The sequence below is a fragment of the Polypterus senegalus genome, chromosome 9, assembly GCF_016835505.1.
Source record: "Polypterus senegalus isolate Bchr_013 chromosome 9, ASM1683550v1, whole genome shotgun sequence".
NCBI lineage: Eukaryota > Metazoa > Chordata > Cladistia > Polypteriformes > Polypteridae > Polypterus > Polypterus senegalus.
This window is the reverse complement of record NC_053162.1, coordinates 48,739,944-48,763,590: the sequence shown is the minus strand read 5'-3', so window position 1 is coordinate 48,763,590 and position 23,647 is coordinate 48,739,944. Positions and strand designations below refer to the sequence as shown.

Below are 23,647 nucleotides of genomic sequence, written 5' to 3'. Positions count from 1 at the left end.
TTAGCGGAATTTCTCATCTTAAACTAGACACTATGCAAACAAACTGTAATTTTAGAATTGTAATTTATGAAATCTTTCTCAAATACTACTTTCTTTGGATTGTGCATTTATTTTGCAGGCAGAAAACGTGTGTTGATTTAGTTTAAAATTACTAATTCTGAACACAATTTTTGTTTCATTATTACAAACTGAAACTGCAAAGGACTTGCAGTCAAATGCAGTTGGCAGTGATGGGCAAACTGCAAAACAAGATTTAGTTCTATAGCACAAAAGAAAAAAGATGCATCTCAAAGTGTTTTACAAATATAAATAGTTGCATGCAAAAAAATTAACATTAGATAAGAAGAATAAATAATATACAAAAGATAAATAATGCACACTTACATAACATAGATATAGAATTAAGAGAAGTACAGTCCTTAAATACAGAAATGTGACTCCAATAATAAGGTCAGATGACCATAAAAAAAATAAGAAATTCAGACGTGAGCGTCTGCAGTCTTTGTGCCCTAGGAACCAAGTTACCCAACCTATTCTATAACATTTCAGTAATTATTTTCCGCTCTGATGCTGACCTTTCTGATCATAAAATAGGTCATTATAATAGCAATTGACAAGAAGAATTCATAATTAATTACACAATTACAGCATTTGAGGGTTCCTCTAGCGTGCCTCTGTCTCTTGCACGATTTAGTTCAAAAACTAATTAGCACATTGTCATCTCATAACAGGCTTAAGCTTTGAGTTTGGTATTTTTCCATCCAGCCATTTTAGCTCTAGACCATCCTCATGAAACTGTGACACACAGACACACACACATCATCGAGATATCAATGTGTTCAGCATTAGGGGACCTTAAAATGTTGAGATCTGTCAAAAACCAGAGATCGAAATTTTTGATGGATCTAAAGCTTTCGTTCCTCCCCCATAGACGACAGATTATGGTGGGGGAGAGCACAAAGCAAAAACTACAGTTTAGATGGAGAAAACAACAAAATCTGCAGGGGTTCCAGGCCAAAAGACCACTCTACCCAGACATTATGAGGTGAGACACAAAAATAACGGGACTGGGCTTGGGGCTTTCCTGGAAAACCATCTGGAGGTTGGCCGAATGTGAATCATAGAACTATATTTCCCCTCCTACACGCCCTCTCAAACTGCTGACTGGCTAGGTATATCCTGTGAATAGCCTAGTCAATATTTGCACAACAATCGCTACACAAGTTGCCACCATAATGTCGGGTGAAAAAAATCGAACAGCGAATCAACATCAAATTTCTCGCGAAACTGAACAAAACGGCCACAGAAATTCATGAAATGATAAAAACAATGTACGGTGATAACAGTTTGTTTCACACACAAGTTTTTGATTGGAACAAATGTTTCAAATGAGGACAAGAAAATGTGGAAGACATTCAATGCCCAGGTTGGGGGGGGGAGGTTTTTGGATTTTGAGGTATTTCACCAAGACAATGCTCCCACACACAATACTTTTTTCTTAAAGCAGTTTTTGACTGACAAAAACATTCCTGTCCTCAATCATCCTCCCTATTTGCCCGATTTAGCTCCCTGTGATGTTTTTTTTCCCAATAATCAAAAGTGATCTGAAGGGAACACATTTTTCTTGAATGGATGAAGTCAAGACAGAAACGACAAGCCTGTTGAAAAATCCTCAAGCAAGAAGACTTCCAGCACTATTTCAATCAGTGGAAGATACACATGGAGCGGTGAAGAGATCGGAAGGGGGAGAAGGTCACAATGTTTAGTATGCTGTAATTCATCAATAAATTATTTTTCTTACTGATCTGGTTATTTTTGTGACTCACCTTGTATACCTAACATAAACGTTCTTAAATAGTTAATTGCTGTCTTTTAGGTTTCATCAAGCTGTGTTGATCACTGCTGAACGAATTGATTCTGTAGAGCTCAAAAAGTGTACTAAACCACATGCATAATGGAGTGAGCCTATTTTGTTTATATGTTTAATGAGCATGTGCAGGTACCAGGGGCCTCATGTATAACGCCGTGCGTAGAACTCGCACTATAACATGGCATAAGCACAAAAGCCGAAATGTGCTTACGCACAGAAAAATCCTGTTGCAGGAATCTGTGCGTACTCCAACTTCCACGTTCTTCCGCTACATAAATCCCAATCAGCGTGAAAACTAACGCCGGCACGCCGCATTATGTAACGCCCCAAATCCTCCCAGAATTACGCCTATTTGAATATGCAAATCAATATAAATCGCCCTTAAGCGCAGCCTTCTGTGAAAAGACAATGGGAAAAGCACGGGGGGAAACATAAGAATTTCAGCGAATACCAAGTGGAGGCAAAGGAAAAACATACTAGTTGTTCGAATAAGCTGTGGTATAATCAACAAAAGGAAGTTGATCGAGTGGCATAGCGTGTTGGAGAAACATGAAAGCTCACATCCACAAAATCGCACAGTGCCGGAAATAAAAAGAAGTCACATATCAAAGTCGCCGTGGAAAGCCGAGTTGTAAGCCCTCTGCCTGAGTGTCATATGAAAGCTTATTAGGGTACAGAGAAAAAAGCCACACGGTGGGGAAAAAGCACGAAATGTCCACTTCAATCTCGACATTTCCACTTTAATCACGTAGTTTATTTTGTCATTAAAGTAGAACATCATAAAATTCATCTTAAAATTGTTTAATTAACCAGTTTCTAAAATCACATCGTAATTAAAGTAGCACGTTAAATGCTTTGTTTTGTATTTGATTTTCTATGTGCTCTGTGTGTGTGAATCACTACTTGCTTCTTAAACCGCTCTCTTCCTCCAACTGGACACAGAGTCCATTACATTCGTGATATTACAGCTCTCTGAATAACTAAAATACTGAGATGTATACGTGATGTCATTTTCATGATGATAGGAGTTAAAGCACGTTATTAAACATGTTTCACTTCGATGAAATAATTTATTGCAGCAGTACTCAGGGGCGGCTCTAAGCTTGTGGTGGCACTGGGCAGAGGAAGAATCGGTGGCTCCTTCCCGCCAATGTCATGCACGGTGGATGGCCACGTATGTTGCAGACACTAGCCGCCTCGTGCTCATGACACAAGCATTTAACTTTTGCCGAAATTTATCGCTGCGTTTTTAGCTGTGTTGTTATTTTATCTTTCTGTTTTATATTCAATATATATTGGCGTAGCCGTCACTGCAGTCAGTGCTTTTCTTTCCCCAAGTAACCGATCGCCATACAATCAGCTCTGTAATAGACGTTAAGCCATCTGTAAGCTTAGGCCGATTCTTCAAAACGTTTAAAGAACATTGAAATATCTTCGTAGTACATGTTTAATTATTCTATCCTTAAAGACACTCCCAGTGAAGAATATAGATTATTTAAATGAAGTTAAAGTTTTATCTGTATAATTTAACAAACATATTTTGCTGCATTTCACCTTAAAATGATATCATCATCATATGTAAATACGCTTTATAAAGTGGCTCAGGTTGTGCGATATTATAACTATAGTGCAAGTTTACAGTGGGGTGATTGTACTTATAAGTACAAACAGTTCTACAAGGAGCACTTGATTGGCTGCATTTAAAGTTCTTGGGATTAAACTGTTTTGAACCGCGAGGTCCGTACAGGAAAGGCTTTGAAACGTTTTGCCGTGGCAGAGACAGCGTGTGCTTAATGCCGTATACCGATAATTCTCTTTCCGATCAGCTGCTGCTGTGATTCACACTCAGATACAGTGATATAAATACTCCGAGTGGTGCAGTGAGAGAAATATGGAAAAAGATGATCCGCTGTGGCAACTCCTAATGGGAGGAGCTGAAAGAAGAAGAAGAAGAAGGAGAAGTGAGAGTAACAACGCTAAAACAGTTATGGCATTTGTAATACTATGGCTGTTCCCTGGACCATTATATTGTTACGAGTTAATTACAATCAGATGCATTACACTAATAAACAATATGCGGTTAGTTTCTGTGTATTTATAAAGCCGCATCATGAAAATAATGAGTAATCACACAAGAACAGTACCATTGCTTTGACGCTGGGTGCCGCCAGTTTGCAAAACCGAGCGGAGAACTTGCGTACGACAAGGCATGAGGTACCGTGGAAAAGTGCGTGGCTTTACGCCAAGTGTAGGTTTTATACATCGCGATTTGAACGTGGAAAAGTTCTTACGCAACATTTCTGTGCGTACGCACCGTTTATACATGAGGCCCCAGATGTTTGATTCATAATTGATTCTTAAATGATTATCTCATTTATAAATGCAAGCATAACAATAGCAACACATTTATTTAAGAAGGTATGCTTTATAAAATTAATTATTGGAATTGTTTTAAGCAGAATATATAAACATAATATTAAGCTACTATCTCTGTGTCTCTCTGTACATGCAATAAAATACTCACACAAAACTGAAACTTACAAAATATTCTTATCACTTCCAACAATTATTTGCTTTCAACTTTACTTTAGCATACACATTTTTACAGCTCAATGACAGCACTGGGCATGTATAATTTACTGATTCATTTGAGTTCCAAATAAATCATTAACAGAAGAAATTGTTTCATGATTTTCATTCATTTGATTCAAACAAGTCTCATGATTGTCATTCATGTCATCTGCGAATAAATCATTACCTGAAAACAAATCAAACAATTCTCCTTCATTTGACTTGCAAACAATTTAATAACCAATAATGAGTGACACAGTCTTTCTTCATTTTATTTGCAAACTAGTTGGCCCCTGTAGCTCCGCCCACATACTAGTGAAACAAGACAAACTTTAAAATTAAATTTTAAAAAAATTTAATTCTGGCCAAGCAGAAGGTAGGTACACTCCAAAGTCAAACACTGACACTGTATCTGATCAAATTTAGCTGACGGGAGAACGTCCCCTGTGTAAGGAGAAAAGCTTGTGGCCGTGATATCTTTTGCAATCAGCAGCTACCCTCTAAAACACATGTAGCTCTGATCACTCTCTCAAAAATGTGAAACGTTACTGCTTAACAATCTGTAGATGATAATATCTGTTGAACAAACAGGTATCTCTAGCTAAGCGGAAAGCATGGTGCGCTCCAACATGTGGCGAGAGGTAGACTGACTCAAATGGAGCCCCGCCCTCTCCCCTGTGCCCGCAGCCTCTTTCTCGAAGTTGCGCTATTAAATCGGTACTGCGAGTGAACTATGATATTTAGTGTGATGAGATAAGTAGCAAAATCAACCGGAATGTTATATAGTTTGAGGCATCCCGGAAGTGCTGGGCAGCGCAGAAGTCCGAGGAAAGAAAGCAACTCTGTCACCAAAGTGAAACCACCGCTGCTGATACACAAGCGAGGCGAACACATCCACAAAATGATCCCTCCGAGGAGAGAAAACTTGCTTAGCCACTGACAAACAATGGAAATGAGCACATCGGCAAAATGAAAATGACAAGGAGCTGCTAATGCACAACCGATGCAATTGATTGATTGAAGGGCCAGAATTCATGCTTTCTAGGAGCCCAGGCTTTTTACAGCTAGTATAACTAGTATATATATAACATATACATACACACATAGAAAATAGTGCATGTATTACTAAAGTTTTTGAAGCGATCAGAGGGGAAACACTCTGCAACCTGACTTTATATAAGCACCAGCTTCTAATGCTATAAATGAATCAAAAAAATCTATTCACTTAACAGGTAGTTCGAAACAATCAAATCAATGATGTGAATTGAAATGCCTATCCACTACCAAATGGAATTTTCAATTCTAAAGGATTTTATTTATGGTTAATAGTCACTACACATGAATTTGTCAAGAAATCGCAATTATTAAAGTCTTCACTGTTCTTTGTTGTAATTTATTTTATGTGTTGTTGGCTGTTTTGTAAGCATTGCTTTTGGATGTGTTCAGATAATCTCATGCTGTTAAATTTAAAATAAAATGTAAGTCCTATATCTGGAAATTTCAATATATATCAAAATTCTGCATCAGCTTAATATTAAATTAAGCATTATACTGTACATAGCTTAGCTGTCATCCTAACATGCCACTGTTGTTAATTGGTTATCCTTATATTTAAAAAGTATGCTTTTCATATAAAATAACACTGTATATAGAAAAGGTTTAAAGTTAATTAAAAAAACTTATTTTCTATAAATAATGACTTAAACAAGGTAAATACACTGAAGGAAGTGATTTTCACAAGCAAATGTCTTAAAATAGTTATATATATAGTTTTAGGGTGTAAACATTACTTACTCTTCTAGGGTATGTTTTATGTAAGAAGTGTAATTGAAAAAATAATGTAGTCATATATAAAAGTTATTTTACCTCAATATTGCAGGTTTTGCTAAAATATTCCAAACAAGTTGTCTTGCCACTTGCAATATTCCCTTCAATACAAACCTACATAAAAATACATTTTCAGTTAAATAAAATATGTTCAGTTTTACTTTAGTTCAGTTGATAAAAATATCAATTTGTGCAACAACATCAAAAATGGCATATTTGTATATAAAGCTAAAACCTCTGAGAACATGTACAGTTTATTAAGGTTTAAAGAATAAAACATAGAGGTAGAGTGCCATTATTTTTATTATTGTTGCATATCAGCCAAAATACATCCTTTAGGATCTTACATCTCTAATGAGACAATTTAGCTGAAACTAAAACTGTGTGCTCAAACAGTGCACAAATATCTAATTTATTTCTTAAAAATAGCTAATACAAAATGAAAATGTTTAATGATTTCAGTACTTACTACAGGTTTTCTTTCAACACAGGTTCTTAATATTTTACCTAAAACAGGGAAAATTATTGAAGCAGTAAATATTATTCAAAATAAACATGTTTAACCATCTTAATGACTACATCACTCCTTGATTCATAAGTATCTTAGGTAAAACTGCAAGCATGATTAAAATGAGGAATGGTTCAAAGTTAATCAGCTTAGACCCAATAAGAAACAGAACGTTATTAAACAAAATTACTTTCTATAATGTCATACATTTCATGGATTGTTCTTGAAAATATACATATTAAAGAATATACTTGCCATTAACGTAAAATTAAACTATTAGCTTTTTTCACCAACTTCTCATTAAAACCTCTAGTATGTCCGCTAGATCTAAAAAAATGCTGCCAGTGGGTACACTTCCAGACTGTTTGGCTGGAATTCTAACTTTGAGGAGTGGGATGAGTATGCAAAACTGACTCTTTAAAACAGACCCTTTCTCCACTGTTCCTGAGTAAAAGTGACCATTATGCAGCCCCTCTAAACTTTGGGTGGATATTCCAGTAATATTTTGTATAAAAGAAAGATAAGGATTAGTTTTCTTTAAACAAGGATTTCATTCTAAAAATTATAGAATAATGGTTTACAAATCTTCAAGCAGCAATGTACTACCTGCACGTCACGAATATATTATTAAAATTCTGAGTTTGTCTGAATGTGAAAAATGAATGTAAGTAGTCATCATCCTGTACCATCATAGCACTATGGTATGATTTTTGCATAACACATAAACAAAACTCATAAAATAATAACAAGGAAATGTTACAATCTAAAATGAAATATCAACCCATTTTCTTAACCAATTTAGTCAAATCCAGAGTTGTGGGGAGTTGCACTCTTAAATCCACAGACATCAGTCTGAAAAAAATACAGAAAACCATTACACCTATTACCAAAAAATCTTGTAGTAATTTCAGACTTTCCAGTTATAGTCTAATGTGGAATATAGTCTAATAAAATTTTAGATTTTCTATGTATAAAATATCCAGGAAACATAAAAACAGAGACAATCTCACTAAAAGTTGCCATTACAGTATTAGCCGAAATAATACTAAACTAATAGCACAACATATGTGCTAGATGGCAGCAACAGTTCATTAGTGCGCCTTACTTAAACAGTTTGAAAGTAAAGGCAGTCTGAACCTATCATATTCTTATTCTTGATACTGATGTGTTTTTTACTTCAAAAGAATTAGAAATGACTGCATAACAAAATGTTACCAATTTCAGGTGTTTATGTGTACCACAATTTATACTGAAAATTATAAAGTATATGTGTTGAAAAAGGATGAGTTTTACATTTGCTGCTCAATAACTCTTTAATGGTTGATCATACCATAAATCTGTTCCCTCTTTTCTCAATGCTCATTTTATGACAAATGAATAAGGTCACATTCAATTCTTGTCTAGGGCAAAAAATAAGCAAACAAATTACCCATTTGTGATAAGAGTCCAGCTTGAGGTGGAGTAACAGTGGCAATGATAGAGGGCAGACTCTGTGAGGATCTGCACTGGGATGAGGAGAACGTGTGCTACTTGACCCTCACTTGTCTCACAGTGACTGAGTTGTGCTGCATTCTACATTCTTTAGAACATTTCAGTATTGTTACTGAACTTCTGAGATAATTTGCATTTCTGTTCATTGAATTGTTTTTTGCTGAAAAAGTTGATTGTTTTTCTAAATCTTGCATTTAACTTGACAGTAAAATTTCACAAGGTCTAAAGCTCAGAAGCACAGGACGCTAAATAATACATATCTGTCTGCGGTGATGAGGGTGGTCATAAATGTCAGATGTGTTTTTTAGTTATTTTACATATGTAATTTACATTTTATCATGCTTAGAAACAAAGTCAGGTAGAACACCTAGTAGGCGTGATAAATTAAAAAGGGCCATACATTCAATAAAACCTGTCTGATTAGTTAATAGCCAAGTTGTCCCAATATCATATCCAGTTATTTTTAAAAAGTTGTCAATGTCAATTTAACTACCTGTATATGATTTGGTAATTTGTTCCAAATCCCATGACTCTTTTTGTGATGAAGTGCTTACTGGATTTCATCTTGAACGTACTTCCTTCTAATTACTACTGGTGTCCTTTAGTATGTGGCTCATTATTTAACTGAACTGAGATGTAGCAATGCTAATCACTGCTCTATTCCAAAGCAAGATATATTATGAAAAAAACAAAGCTGCCTCCTTGTGTGAAAACAGAAAAAGGAATAATTCTTTATGGTATCAAACTAGACTGATTGCTTAACAAAATTCAAAAAGGTATTTGATGTATAATTGTCTAAAAATAATAAAGGATCACTTATATGTTATAAAAGTCATAAAATCAAGAAAATAACTTTTTCAAAACCTGGCAGGACATAATCAATTATATTTTAGAATAAGATCTTAAAGGAAATAATTTTCTTCACATTTGTTTTTTTTTTTCTGCCTATTAAACTCATCAATTTATGTATTTTGAGCAGCTTTAAGTTTTACTCCATTGGCCATACTCTCTTTCTCAGTGGTGGGGGTTGGGATGTTTTGTTTTCAATCCTATTTTTTGTAAAAATTGATCTCTCTTTGGAATGATTATAATAAAATCAATAAAAAGAAAAAAAAAAGAAATGAAAAATTAGAATATAACAGCTATTTAAAAATAGACTTAATATACTAATCCCTAAGAAGTGTGTCTATGGCACACCTATAACAAGATGATACACTTGCACTCCCAGCTTAGGTCAGAAATGCAAAATACTCATAATGAATGTCACATACGCACATGCTGATATGTAATAAATTTTGCTATTCAGTTAAAATTCTGATATTTTGGAAATGTTAAATGCAATCAACATCTTAAATCAAGTGCCAACGTATGTCTCTTATCAAGGTTCTTGTTTAAGGTGACTTATTTACCTTTCCATTCAAGTTAAAGACTCAAAATGTTTCATTAATTGTGTTTTCCTTTTCCTCTGGAACTTTGTAAAGTGATTTGTTGAATAATATTAATTAACTGAAACTGAATTATCTTCCTGATTCACTTCTGAAGATTTTATTTTTCTAAATATTTCTGTTTCTAATCAGACTATCAGTCCCTATTTAATAAAAATGTGTCTGCCTCTTAAAAGGTGACTGAGAATAAACTTAATACCCAAATAAGCAACATTCTGAAGAGCACTCACATACACAAATCAATCCATTTTTCAGTAATTCCACAATACAGAGAGCCAGTACATATCCCAACATTATGGGACAGGGATAAATCCAAAAAATTAAGCATTCTTACCATTGGGCAATTTGAAACACAGTCATGCACATTGGAAAGGATACAATTAATTGAGACTTAAGTAACTTAGCCACACGTTACTCCATCAAGTCTAATCACATATGTGTACACACTAAATTAGAAAAACAAGAAAATGTACTCCAGATTTTCAAAAAGCTTGAAATGGGGGTTTATGCAATTTGATAAAACATTATAACTGATCATTACTGCAGTAAGGTTCTCAAGATTACAACTGAAATACATAAATACAAACTAATTGTTGCCAAACTTGCAAATGCATGGCTTCTGATTATGACCATGTAACAAAATCCTTTAAACATAGTACTACTTTTCAGTGGATGCAGTACAAAAGGCTGTTCTAAGTTATAATGATGAACTGTGTGCCTCATTCTGGGCTGCTTCTCCCCTTTGCACCCATGGCAGCTGAAATCAGCACACCTCCTGCAGCAACACAACTTCATTTAAAAGATTCGGAAAACGCATCGATTGGCTGTGTCTGATTTTGTCTGATCTTTGACATTCTCTCTTAGAATTTTTATTTTGTCTACTGTCAGCTGGCCGTAGTTCAATTAATTAACGGACAGATATCGTTGGTTTCGATTACTTTCTACTTTGTTTTCCTTATGCTTAATAAATATTTATCTTTATATGTACTAATTACGTATTTAGTAATTATGTGTATAATCTATACTTGCATTTTAACTGAGAATGTGTTCACGGCGCCCTGCGCCTGCACTCAGTGAAGAGCGCCACACATTCGTCCACCACCTTGTGTGCTTCTCATTAATCAACGCTATAACCAACAAAGCTGTCTGCTTAGTTCTCACCCGCACAACGTGGACGGGTACCATAGCGTTAATTCCCAAGTGGTGTCTGTGTGCCCCTTGCGCGAGAATGACGCCCACTCCTAATGTTGTTCCTGCCCTGCGCCCAATGATTGCTGAGATAAGACTTCGTATGCCACACGACCCTTCCCTGGATAAGCGGGTTAGGAAAATGGATGGATGAACGTTCAATTGTGAAAATATGTACGTACACAGTGGCACTTCAGTGTTAGGGCACTATATAAATATGTTATTTCTCGAGTGCAAATGAAGTACATTGGAGCTCAACCAAAGAGGAAAATGCTAAATACAATGTCTCACTTGTCTAACACTCTAAACCTCATCTCGCATTGAATGCAGACTAGTAACAATTTCCTTTGTTCGCCAATGACGACATTGGGACTGAAGGCCAGAGCAAATGACTGTCCTTACCACAACAGCGCCGGTCTGTGGTGCTGTACCGCCGAAGGCCCACCAGGCTCGCCGGTGGACGCGCACGCGTAAATGCGCAGATGTCCAGACCCCCGTAAACAGGAAGTCGGTTGCTGCAATTAAGAGGAAGTTTCCCCGTCAGTCTGCTACAGTGATCCACGAGTCTCCGAATTATTTCAGCAAAAGGCATGCTGTTGCATCTTACGTCTTTGCCTTTTTGTATTTATGGCTTATTCCGTTGTGGCGTGTATACAGTTCACTTCCTCCTGTCAGAATTGCATTTCCTGCAAGAAGAGCCCAATTTACATGTCATGCTGTTTGACACGCGCTGAAAAATAAAAGTTTACCGCTGGAGCACTCCAGTTATAAATGGACAAATACATGAGCTAAATCTGACCACCAGAGGCATCTAGACCCTAGTGTTCTTGCGCATAGTGGTGGAGAACGTGACACAGCACCCTGTGAACGGACACGCCCACGCCAGCCCTCAATCATATCTATAAACCTAAACGACCTGACGGTATGTTTGGGAAAAAAAAAAAAAAACAGTTGATACAGTTTTAACTTTATCAGCGTGCTACACCAGTATTCATTAAATGGTAATTTAGAATGTCTGCCTTTGTTATTAACACGATGCCTACTAAATGTCTCCCTTTTTTACTACATACTGAATAGCTTTATACATCTGGTTTGGGTGTCTTTGTTTTTCATGATAGTCGGTACCGGGTTGCATGACTCTTTAGCAATGTACTGGTTACAGATCGCATACAAAACACGTTTGGTTTATTGCACAAATATGACGTAAAAGCTATCATAATAGTATGGTTTTTTTTTATCGTGTACGCAATCAAGGAAGATGTAGTCAGTAAGAAATAACGGAAGAAGAGCAGAGTTAAGCCGCACGATCAGTTAATATGGACGTTGACGCAGCTTACCCCCAGTCTCGAAGAGGCGTCCTGAAGATCGCAGAAATGGTAAGAATTGTGAAGATTAAAGCGCGTTGGCAGTGGATATCGAGTATTGTTTTTCCGATCGATTCACAAATCAAATGAACTTGTTTATTATGCTTTTAAATAAACAAAAAATGCCACTCAACTTTTAAGTGTACAGTCATGGCACGATTACCCCTTTCCGTCTAATGTTGATTTTATCTTCCTTAAAAAGTACAGCTCTACATCTTCTGCTTATGGTTATATGTATATCTACATATACTGTATATCTTAAGAAAAGTAAACAATGTGCATTTACTTCCCGGGTGTCCCAAGCAACAGAAAGTGTTCTTTACCTAAATAAGTTTCATAAAATCACCTCTGAGTATTTGATTTAATTAAGAGGCAGAAACAAACTAAATCGAAAAAAGTCTTGTTTACTAACTGATTTCATAACTGTAATGTACAACTACAAAAACACAGCAGCTACTTTTCAAAAACACCTGGAGCTATTTGAAGTTGTCCATGTGTGTATTTAAAGTGCATCCAGAAAGTATTCACAGTGCATCACTTTTTCCACAATTTGTTAGGTTACAGCCTTATTCCAAAATAGATTAAATTCATATTTTTTCCTCTGAATTCTACACACAACACCCCATAATGACAATGTGAAAAAAGTTTAATTGAGATTTAATTGAGATCCAGAATACTTTCTGGATGCACTCTATATATATATTGCATTACTGTGTTAAGAAAAATAAAGCACAGCATGAACAGTGCTATCTTAGAGTTGATCACTGCCTCATTTTTAACAGTCTTTATCAGCACTTAAAAACATTAAAAAAACAAAAATGCAGCATATTTTGCAAATTCTGTTTTGGTCTGGGAGCTCAGAGTACAGCAACTTCCCCTTTCGTAGTGGAAAATACAAGAAACTACTGCAGTGCGATATGATGTTAGCACATTATATTTTAAAGATTTTGATCTTCGATTTAATTTTGATTCGATATACTTGTTAATCCCCGAGGGGAAACTGTCTTTTCACAGACAGATCAATTTCATACTACTCTGTGATAAGGCACATTTAAAACTATTACTACAATAGGCAGTAGCAAATAATTATAGAAGGCTTGAAACAGGTTAAACGTTATACTTTAGGATGATAACAGGTAAAGTTAGATTGCACATTGCATGTTGTTGGTGTTTTTGTTTTTTGTTTACTTTAGTTTCAGTATCATTTGTCATTTTTATCGAAGTCAAATTCTCCTCTACATAATTAAAGTGTGGCGTAGTAGGTGAGGCTTTGGGCTTCAAACCCTGAGGTTATGGGTTCAAATACCATTACTGACCTTGTGCGACCATAAGAAAGTTACTTCATCAGCCTGGGCTGCATGTGGAAAAAAGAAATGTAACAAATTGTGTCTCTCAGATTTTGTAAGTCATCTTGGATAAAGGAGTCAGCCAAATAATAAATAAATAAATATGACATATGTGATAGGTGATAGGCAAGTCAGAGCAGTGTTGGCAAGACGGCAAAGCTGTTAGCACTACTGCTTCACAGCTCCAGAGACCTACATTATATGACCAATTAATTCATGATTTTTGTCAAGTTACATATTTTTTTTAGGTATTCCCTTTCTTTCTGTGTCCCAAAGGTATACAGTGCATGAGAAATATAACTGGTTTGATTTCATTGAGTGCAGATGTTTTCATGAGCATACTCTGAAACACATTCTCTGTGTGAAGATTTTTCTCAACTGCAATTCGGTGACTCTAATGTAGCCTTATATGAGCAGTTGTGTGTGTCTGAGTGGCCCTTTTTGGTTCCTAACCAATGCTGTCAGGTTAGGCTGTAGGCTCCGAGAAGCCCTGAATTAGGCTAAGTGGGTTTTAAGAATGTTGTTTCTATTTGCAATAGAGGAGGGTGAAGACTTTTGTTGACAACTCTGCTTTTTAAAATAGGGAACTGAGCCCATACATGGGAAGGGCTAATTGATATTTTGCAAAAAGCAAATGGGCAATCATTACTCATTAGATTTACATGATTATGCAGACAACAATCATGTTTGCTTACAGAGTGCTGGGAAATAATGGACTGCTGTTAAATGTGCTAAACATGGTATTTTCTATACAAGATGAACATATAACTCAAAATCAGAGTTAGCAGCAGACTGTTTGTAAATTGTATAGTCACTTTAATTATGGATTTTTTTTTACAGTTTTAGTAATGTTTATAGTTGAGTATAAAAAAAAAATTAAACACAAAGCCTGACCTCTAGTGGGCACAGAGGAAAATACAATGGGATTTTTTTAACTGACGCATCCAAATTGGTTTATGATACAGTGCAGTATATTAAACTGTCTGAATACTATTACAGATCATTTTACAAAATAATTAATGGAACCCCAGATTATGCCACATATTACTGTTATTCTCTGACTGATTTTTTATACATAACAGTACTGAAATTTACAGCTAAATTTAAAGAATTTAAACATTGATTTTTGGAGACTTTAAAATTATGCTTTATAATGTCTTGTAATATATTCAAATAAGTCATGTTTAACCAATAACATATAATTGAAGGTGCCTTTCCTCCAAATTGCTGCTTACTTCATTGGTTCACTCACATGTACCCAGCATGTCCTCTTTTTCTGCAACATTGTGATTCACAAAGTAATAAAGTTAATATTTATCATGAGGTGTGGTCTCTGTCTGTGCCAAGAATGCTCTCTCTCTTTGAGATCCTGAATGGTTATAATTAGGATGCATAAAATTAATTTTTTTTTTTTATTTTATTTATTTATTTATTTATTTATTTATTTATTTATTTATTTTATTACAATCAATACATAGCAATCAAGTTTTACAAAAAAAAGAATTATGCTAAGAACAGATCGATCCCCACCCTTGAGAGAGAGAGCAAGCCAAACGGTGTAAAATTTAAGGCTTTTAAAAATACCTAAATCAACAAATTCTCTGTGCTTTATAAAATCATTTCAAAATATTACTGATTAGATCCTGCCATGTTTTGAAAAAAGTCTGCACAGATCCTCTAACTGAGTATTTGATTTTTTCCAATTTTAAATAATATAACACATCAGTTTCCCACTGACTTAAAAGAGGAGAGTTTGGGTTCTTCCAGTTTATCAGAATAAGTCTGCGTGCCAACAGTGTAGTGAATGCAATCACAGTTTGTTTGTCTTTCTCCACTTTAAGACCCTCTGGAAGAACCCCAAACACAGCTGTTAATGGGTTAGGAGGGATTGTGAGTCCAAGACTGTCTGAGAGGTAATTAAAAATTTTTGTCCAGAATAATGTTAATTTGGAGCAGGCCCAGAACATGTGACCTAGTGAGGCTGGGGCTTGGTTGCAACGTTCGCAGGTTGGATCATGCCCTGGAAACATTTTGGAGAGTTTTAGTCGAGACAGATGTGCTCGATATATAGTTTTGAGTTGTATAATTGTATGCTTTGTGCATATGGAGCTTGAGTGAATTCTCTGCATTGCTACTTTCCACTCCTTTTCTGATATATTAATTGAGAGGTCATTTTCCCAGTGTCCTCTTGGATCTTTGAAAGGAAGGGATTGTAAAAGGATTTTATATATTGTAGAGATGGAGTCTAACTCCTTGAAATTGAGCAATAATTTTTCCAGCGTGGATGAGGGTGCAAGATGAGGAAAATCTGGAAGGTTCTGTTTAACAAAGTTCCTGATTTGAAGATAGTGAAAGAAATTTGTAGCTGGAATGTTAAATTTGGAGCGTAATTGTTCATAGGATGCAAAGACGTTGTCTATATAAAGGTCTCTAAGCAAGTTAATTCCAAATTTTTTTCCAGATATTAAAACTGCATATGTTTGTGAGGGTTGAAAGAGGTGGTTCTTTTGCAGGGGTGCCACAGAAAGAAGCTTCTCCGTCTTAAAATGCTTTCTACATTGGTTCCAGATTCTAAGTGAGTGGAGCACAATTGGGTTATTAGTGTATTGCCGATAACGTGTGTTTATTGGAGCACAAAGCAAGGAATACAAAGAAGTACTGCAGGATTTTACTTCTATTGCGGTCCATGCCTGTGTATGTTCTTCTATTTGTGTCCAGGTTCTTATCGACTGTATATTTGCCGCCCAGTAATAAAACTGGAAGTAAAATTAATTTTTTGTAGTTAATAAAACAATGCTATGCTGTATTTGTGATTATAAACTAAATCCTTACCTCTGGTTTTCTTTTCAGGCTGTTATCTTTGTATCACTTATTTGCTTTTCTTCCGTTCCTGACACTCCTTATATTACTGCAACCTGCTTGGAACTGCTGATAAGTCTCCTGATTTTTCTCTTGTATCTGACAAAATTAAACAAGAAGATAACAATTTTATTCTGGCCTCTGATTGTAAGATCAAAGTTAATTCTTGTATTCAGTGTCAATATACATTACACAAATACAGAAGTAATTAAACCATCTTTTCTTCTTATAGGACATTTTAAACTCAACCTTTGCAGCAGTGTATATGTGCATTTTGTGTTTAATTGCTGTTAGCACATATACTGCACATGGGACTTTGGCAGGAGGGGTGAGTGCTACCTGTATACTTTTTTTTTTGGCATCTCTTTCATGATTATACATTTTGTCTTTATATTAACAAAACCCTTATTTCATTAATAGTTATATGAAATGGTTTATAAACCATCATTCAAAAAGTATAAAGCTCTTAAGTGTAGAACAATTACTAGACTAATAATGAAATAGTAGAAATTAAGAATTGTCATATTAAATCAAGTCAATTAAAACAGTAGTTAAGGACCAGCAAAAACATAAAAAACTTTCTTAAACTAAATAATGCACTATTATAGTGCATTTACAGAATTTGTCATACTAAGCTCTGGTACAAGGAGACTTCATGGGCCAAATATATTGCCCTGAAATGTACTGTACTGTAGTTGTAGCACTTCTCTTTATATATTATTTTCCTAAGTCAAGTCATAGCATCCTCAGCAAATTCTCTGTTCAGTTGAGGTATATGCAGCAATTCCTCCAACATGTCCTAGATCTGTTGTTGAGTGCTCTTTCTTCCTAGGAGGTGCCCAGATGACATTCTAGCTCCAAGCCCAAATCAGCTCAGCTGTTTCCACTCACTCGAAATGAGGACATGTTAATTCATTTCTCACAGATGGATGAATGTGCCAGTTATTACTGTTAAGGCCCTTTACCTTTTACCATATCCTGTGTTTTCTGCCTTTGATATGTTAACATTGGTAAAGATTAAGACACAGTTTAACAAAAACATAAAACAAATGAATTAATGAAGTAAATAAAAAGTCTTATTCTGAGTTACCACAAACTGTACATAAGAAAATAATTTGAAAATACTGTATTGATACTCTTATGTAATTGGGTGTTAGCAAAATCATTCCAGGACTTAAGATTCATCAAGTTCATGGATCTCAGTCTTGAGACATTAAAAGATTTTAAACTGTTCTATTCCATATTATTTTGTAGGAGTGCAAGGTACATAATTTCTTGCATTACTGTCTCAAATTTCTTGTACACTAAACACATGACACTGGCTGAGGGGACCTCTGTGTACTGTATTGACATTCTCTTTCATGATTTCATTGGTGTATTCTTGTAGGTCCAAAGTGGAGTTTAGTAAACATGATTTCATTGGTGTAGTAAATTGTTCATCTACTACTCTGTTTTTATATTGTATATAGCCCAATGATAATAAGGCCAGTTTATTTCAGGGCAGTGAGATTGTAGTCACTTTGAACATCAGTATTGAGATATAAGGGAAACAGCTCAGTGGGAGACACCACATCAGCAGGAAACAGAACGATATTTACAATACAAACACAAGTTGTAGTAAGGATTTAATACAGGCTGTACAAGGTCAAAGAAACTGATGTCACATAGATACTGAATATTTTGAGTTGTAGAGAGGAGTATGGGTGGATACAGGATCCAGAAAGCAAATATACTGTATATATTTTTGGAGACAGCTAAAGACACAGAATATTAAACAGGCGAGACTATGTTAACAGCCATCAGAAGAGTGGCAGCATTTGGAAAGTGCTGTTGGGTAAAGTCTTGCACCTGGTACCTCATTTACAAAACTTTGCATGGATTTGAGTGAGAAAATAAGCACACTTCAAAAAAGAAAAACAGTAAAACATGCACACAAAAATAAAAACCTGATTTATAAAACCTGGCACACACACATTTCTACACAATTAACCTTTATACATCACAATCATCCTGTAAATGTGTGTATGTAAACATGCCTTGAATGCCCCCTTGAAACATCCATATATACAGTTTGCTAATCAACTTCATACATATGCAATCATAATGTTGCAAAACATCATTGGCTGACAGAGCAGCTCCCTCCTGATACATCAAGATCATGCCTTCAAAAGTATCAGGCTGTGCTCCACAACTGAGTGCATAAGATCATGCGCTGTATTATAGCACCTCTCCTGTGTGTTCTGGGAACCTGGAACGGTGTAAGCCACCAGTGCCTGAGTGGGTAGCTGCTACCACCTGGCACATGTAATGAAGTGATTGCTGTTACAATAAACAGTAAAGGCCATATGAAACACTGAGGGCCTAGACAGTTACCTTACCAACAAACCAGCCACCACATAGTCTCACGGGACAAGATGTTACTCTCAAATTAGAAAACAAAGTCCCAGAACAAGCCGCTAAAAAGTGTTTAGTGAATAGTGGCATAATTCTGCACTGCAAACACTACAGGGAGTGCAGAATTATTAGGCAAGTTGTATTTTTGAGGATTAATTTTAATATGGAACAAACACAGTGCTATCAGTCAATCCAAAATGTTAATAAACCTGAAACCTGAATGTTTCACAACGGAAATGTGAGTGTGAACATCATCAGGGGAATACATATGTGCGCACAATTATTAGGCAACTATTAGTGTGCAGATTTATTATGCAACTAAAGGAAAAATGAAAATGTTCCCATCTCACTTGTTTATTTTCATCTGTTATAGTGAGAATAATAAACAAACACCTCAAAATTTACAAATAAACATCTCTGACATTTCAAAAAAAATAAATCAATCAATCAATGACCAATATAGCCACCCTTCTTTCCAATAACAGTCATAAGCCTTTCCATTCATGGAGTCTGTCAGTTTCTTGATCTGTTGACGATCAGCTTTTTGTGGAGCAGTGACTACAGCCTCCCAGACACTCTTCAGAGAGGTGTATTGTTTTTCTCCCCCGTAAATCTAGCGTTTAAGAAGTGCCCACAAGTTCTCGATAGGGTTTAGGTCAGATGAGGAAGGGGGGCCATGTCATTATTCCTTCATCTTTAAGGCCTTTACTGGCTGGCCACGCAGTGGAGAACTTCGATGCAAGTGATGGAGCATTGGCCTGCATAAAAATCATGGTCTTTTCCTGTATCACTGTTTGAAGAAAGTGTCTTCAAAAAACTGGCAGTAGGTTTGGGAGTTGATTTTGAGTTCATCTTCAATGCTAAAAGGTCCAACTAGCTCATCTTTAAAAATACCAGCTCATACCAGTACCCCACCTCCACGTTGGAGTGGAGCTCTGTGCCCATTACTGATCCACAGGTCCATCCATCTGGTCCATCAAGAGTCACTCTCATCTCATCGGTCCATAAAACCTTTGAAAAAAATCTGTCTTCAGATATTTCTTGGCCCAGTTTTGACGTTTCAACTTATGTTTCTTGTTCAGTGGTGGTTGGGTTTCAGCCCTCCTTACCTTGGCCATGTCTTTGAGCACTGAACACCTTGTACTTCTGGGCACTCCAGGTAGGTTGCAGCTCTGGAATATGAAAGTACTGGAGGATAATGGGTTCCTGGTAGCTTCACGTTTGATTCTTCTCAAATCTTTGGCAGCTAATTTGCGTCTTTTGTTCTCAACACGTTTCTTGCGACCCTGTTGACTATTTGCAACAAAATGTTTGATGGTTCTGTGATCACACACCAATATCTTAGCAATTCCAAAAGTGCTGCATCCCTCTGAAAGACTTTTTACAATTTTTGCCTTTTCAGAGTCAGTTAAATCTCTTTTTTGGCCCATTTTGCCTGAGGAAAACTAGCTGCCTAATAATTCTGCACACCTTGATATAGGGTGTTGATCTCCTTAGGCCACACCCTCCCTCATTACACAAATACACATCACCTGACGTGCTTAAATCCAATAAGCATTCAAGTTAATACAGCTTGGAGTTGGAATATACGCATTAAAAATGATGATATGGTCAAAATACTCACTTGCCTAATAATTGTGCACACAGTGTACACTCACAAGGTTTCTTCCAAGAACCCCCACTCCCAGTTTCCTCCAGTCTGGGCAGTTTAAAACACCACCAAGGTTTCAAGGAGAAAGTAAATGATACTGAACAAAGGACTTGATGCTGAGATAAAATAAAAAGTTAAAATTGCTATTTTCCATTCAGCAGCTCAGTAGCACAAGGTAACCAAAGCATAAGAATTATTTTACTGTGTTGTAATGAGCGCTGCGACAGTAGAGACAGACAGATACACACACAAACAGACTACCACAGCTACTGGGCTCCACTTAGAGAAGTGCCGCTGTCTGCTGTGATATCTTTCTGTCATTTGAACTATTGCATCATTATATGACATAACAACAAAAACAGAATTTAGATAAGTATTGTTGTCAATGGATATACAATATGTTAAAATGCTGCTGCTATTTTGTCATGGCACGTGTGCATTTCCAATTAGATGGTGATGTTAAATTTCTTTAGTTGTTCATTTAGACGTGCAGCCAGAAGGTTGATGTGGAGGTGGTGCAGCCCCATCTTTGTATCTACTGGTATGTCTATTTTGCAATTTTTATTTTCATGAATATAACTGCCAATCATATTTTCATAAATATAGCTGCCAGTTCTTTCAAGCATACATCAACTCTTACATTATCGTGCACACTAACACTGAACAACAAAGAGTAAATACAGTTCCTGCAACAACATGTCATTCACGTTTACCATTCATCCATTTATGGCATCGAATGCCAAAGGTTTTTCCCTTGCATCAGGTTATGTTTATTTTTAAAATGTACAATGACCTCTCTGCACACACAGCACACATTTATATGTCTTAATAGTTTTTTTATTAGACCTTTTGATTGCAGATGGTTCATCATAAACAGAAGCTTGCTGTTGGCTTGATATTCCTTTGACCTGTCGGTCAGTTCCCTAAGAAGTGACAAGTAGTTGATACTGACAAAAAACCAAAGAGCCCCTCAGTGCAAATATATAGCTTTGGACCTTTTAAAAGGGAATTAAAATAATGTTTGTTCATCAGTTCCATTGTTTTTAAGGTGTAATATGTTTGTCACGGGAAGTTGAGTATGTACACTTTGAGCCTCTTTTTGTGCACATGTATGCTTTATAAATGAGGCCCCTGGACGTTAACAGCATGGGATTCCACGTTCTCCCTGTGTTTGCTTAGATTTTTTCTCTCGCAATTTGAAATTTGTTTAAATGTGGGTGTGTGCATGAGTGGACCCTGGAATGGACTGGTTCCCTCTTCAGGGTTGTTTCCCGGCCTTGAATTCATTGCCTTTGCAGACTGGCTTGGGCACCCTATGATCCAGGACTTAAGGAAGTAAGCTTAATATTTTCAAAAACACGAACAATTTAACACTATACACCTTAACACCTTATCCTTCTTTGTTCTATTGACAGATTACTGGTTTAATTGCTTCTGGAATCTTGGCTACTGATGGCTACCTACTCTTCACAAAAATTACTTTTAATCAATGTAGACGTCCTGAGATTTCAGCCACAAATAAACCTGAAACAAGTTGAGAAAATAACTTAAGTAACTTATTTGTATCATATTGCTGGATTGTTTAACAATTGTGTATTATATATGTTTATTTTATTATTAATTATGACACCTTGTTTTTCTATTTTCAGTATTTCAATATATAAATTTGTCAGTTTTATGCTGATATTTATGCCAGTATATTCAGACGATTTAACAGAGCATTTTACTGTAAAATATTTTATAATCAGTAATGTATTAATACTGTATTAGATATTGTGTTTATTTTCTAAAAATATTTTTTTAAATGAGTTAATTCAGTAATGTATTAGTGCAGATGTGATTAAACTTACAGAACATATTGATATGTTTTCAAGATTTTGTTAAAATAACAATTATTGCTGTCTGTAGGCTTAGTGATTTGCTAGCTTTTTCAGCTACAAAGGAACAGAAGCTGCTAGAATTTTTTGGCTTATTTAAAAGGCATGCTACCAAATGTCATTTAAACTTGTATGAGATCTGAAACTGCTTTCATGGGGAAAATGTAAAACACAGATGTGATGGTAAGCTTCCTTTTGCATTTTTCTTGTGACTATTTAACTTTGCTGCCATCTTCTGTTAATCACATATTTTTTCATATTGGTATTTCCTTTAAGACCAGAAATAGATACAGAGCGTCATAACATGAAATAAACCTTGTCAGGCTATTTTGTACATATTCCATACTTTGTGTATTTTTTAGACAAATCCAACAGTTTTACAGTAATTAAGCTGGTGTTAAGTTTAGCAATTACATGGAGTATTTACACTGTAATTTCATACTTTTATGACTGCATTGGATAAAATACTCACCTAACAACCAATAAATATACCTGTGCTTTTAACTAAACTTAAATATTCAGTTCATGCAGTCTTTGCAACATTGCAAATAATTTCTGTAATGAAAGAATAATAGTTATGCCTAACGTAGTTGCATACAAAGTTGCCCTCACACCTCCTAGGTGTTTAACATTGCAGCAGGATAATCCCAGGCCACACACAGATGCTATTGTGACAGCTATCCTGAGGAATGAACGTGTGCCTGTGCTGCCTTGTTGTGCCTTCTTTCCGGACTTTAACCCAACACTGAACATTAATGTAACATCTGCAGATGTGACCTTCTGCCTGTCAATGTCCGTCTTCATGCAGGAAAAGGATAACATTCTACAATTGCAGATTCAGAGACGTATTGACTGTATGCACCAGAGGTGTAAAGTAGTGGTGACTGCACACAAAATACAGAGAGACTGCTAGACAACTGGTGTAAATAGTCAGAGTTATTTTCATGAATTAGTTACAGTTTGGTAATTTGTTTTACATTTTCCATCAGTGTGTGTGTGTGTATATATAAATGTGTGTATATGGTATATGTCAGTTTGTTTTTGGTAATTATTAGAAAGTAAAACAAATGAAGGAATGACACGAGATATAAGTTAAACTGCACAAATGCAATGCTAATGTAAGTACTTATATACTATTATGTGCTATCATTTTCAACTGATGTGCTGTACAAAAGTGAATCCCACAGTATTCCTATTTAAAGGGGTTTTATGTATAATTGTATCTTATTTAAATGTTTTGCATGTATGAAATACGA

The 23,647-nt window shown here is 35.7% G+C and overlaps 2 protein-coding genes across 6 annotated transcripts in view; one reads left to right on the top strand and one right to left on the bottom strand.

Moving 5' to 3' along the window:
* The window catches only part of tk2 (thymidine kinase 2), a 25,776-nt gene extending 14,090 nt beyond the window's left edge, over nucleotides 1-11,686 (bottom strand). Inside the window, exons 1-3 of the mRNA XM_039763097.1 lie at nucleotides 11,303-11,686; nucleotides 6,738-6,775; nucleotides 6,308-6,382 (exon numbers count right to left, since the gene is read on the bottom strand). Of these exons, the coding sequence (XP_039619031.1) occupies nucleotides 6,308-6,382; nucleotides 6,738-6,775; nucleotides 11,303-11,492 (303 nt within the window). The 5' untranslated portion in view covers nucleotides 11,493-11,686. The remainder of the gene's footprint in view (nucleotides 1-6,307; nucleotides 6,383-6,737; nucleotides 6,776-11,302) is intronic.
* LOC120535333 (chemokine-like factor) lies at nucleotides 11,005-23,647 on the top strand. Of its 5 annotated transcripts, none has more exons than XM_039763099.1 (5): nucleotides 11,005-11,074; nucleotides 12,155-12,276; nucleotides 16,461-16,616; nucleotides 16,702-16,797; nucleotides 21,930-23,647. In XM_039763099.1, the coding sequence occupies exons 2-5, from the start codon at nucleotides 12,217-12,219 to the stop codon at nucleotides 22,050-22,052; spliced, it is 435 nt and encodes a 144-aa protein (XP_039619033.1). In that variant the 5' UTR covers nucleotides 11,005-11,074; nucleotides 12,155-12,216; the 3' UTR covers nucleotides 22,053-23,647. The 5 variants fall into 5 exon arrangements, with proteins under 5 accessions (XP_039619033.1, XP_039619032.1, XP_039619034.1 ...); XM_039763098.1 differs by lacking the exon at nucleotides 11,005-11,074 and adding an exon at nucleotides 11,749-11,822; XM_039763100.1 differs by lacking the exon at nucleotides 11,005-11,074 and adding an exon at nucleotides 11,877-11,901.

Bases quoted from the DNA above. Each gene is read 5' to 3' on its own strand.
- LOC120535333 (XM_039763099.1), top strand. From the start codon at position 12,217: ATGGACGTTGACGCAGCTTACCCCCAGTCTCGAAGAGGCGTCCTGAAG. The intron at 12,277-16,460 runs GTAAGAATTGTG...TTTTCTTTTCAG, and splicing joins TCCTGAAGATCGCAGAAATG to GCTGTTATCTTTGTATCACT. The intron at 16,798-21,929 runs GTGAGTGCTACC...TTCTATTGACAG, and splicing joins ATGGGACTTTGGCAGGAGGG to ATTACTGGTTTAATTGCTTC.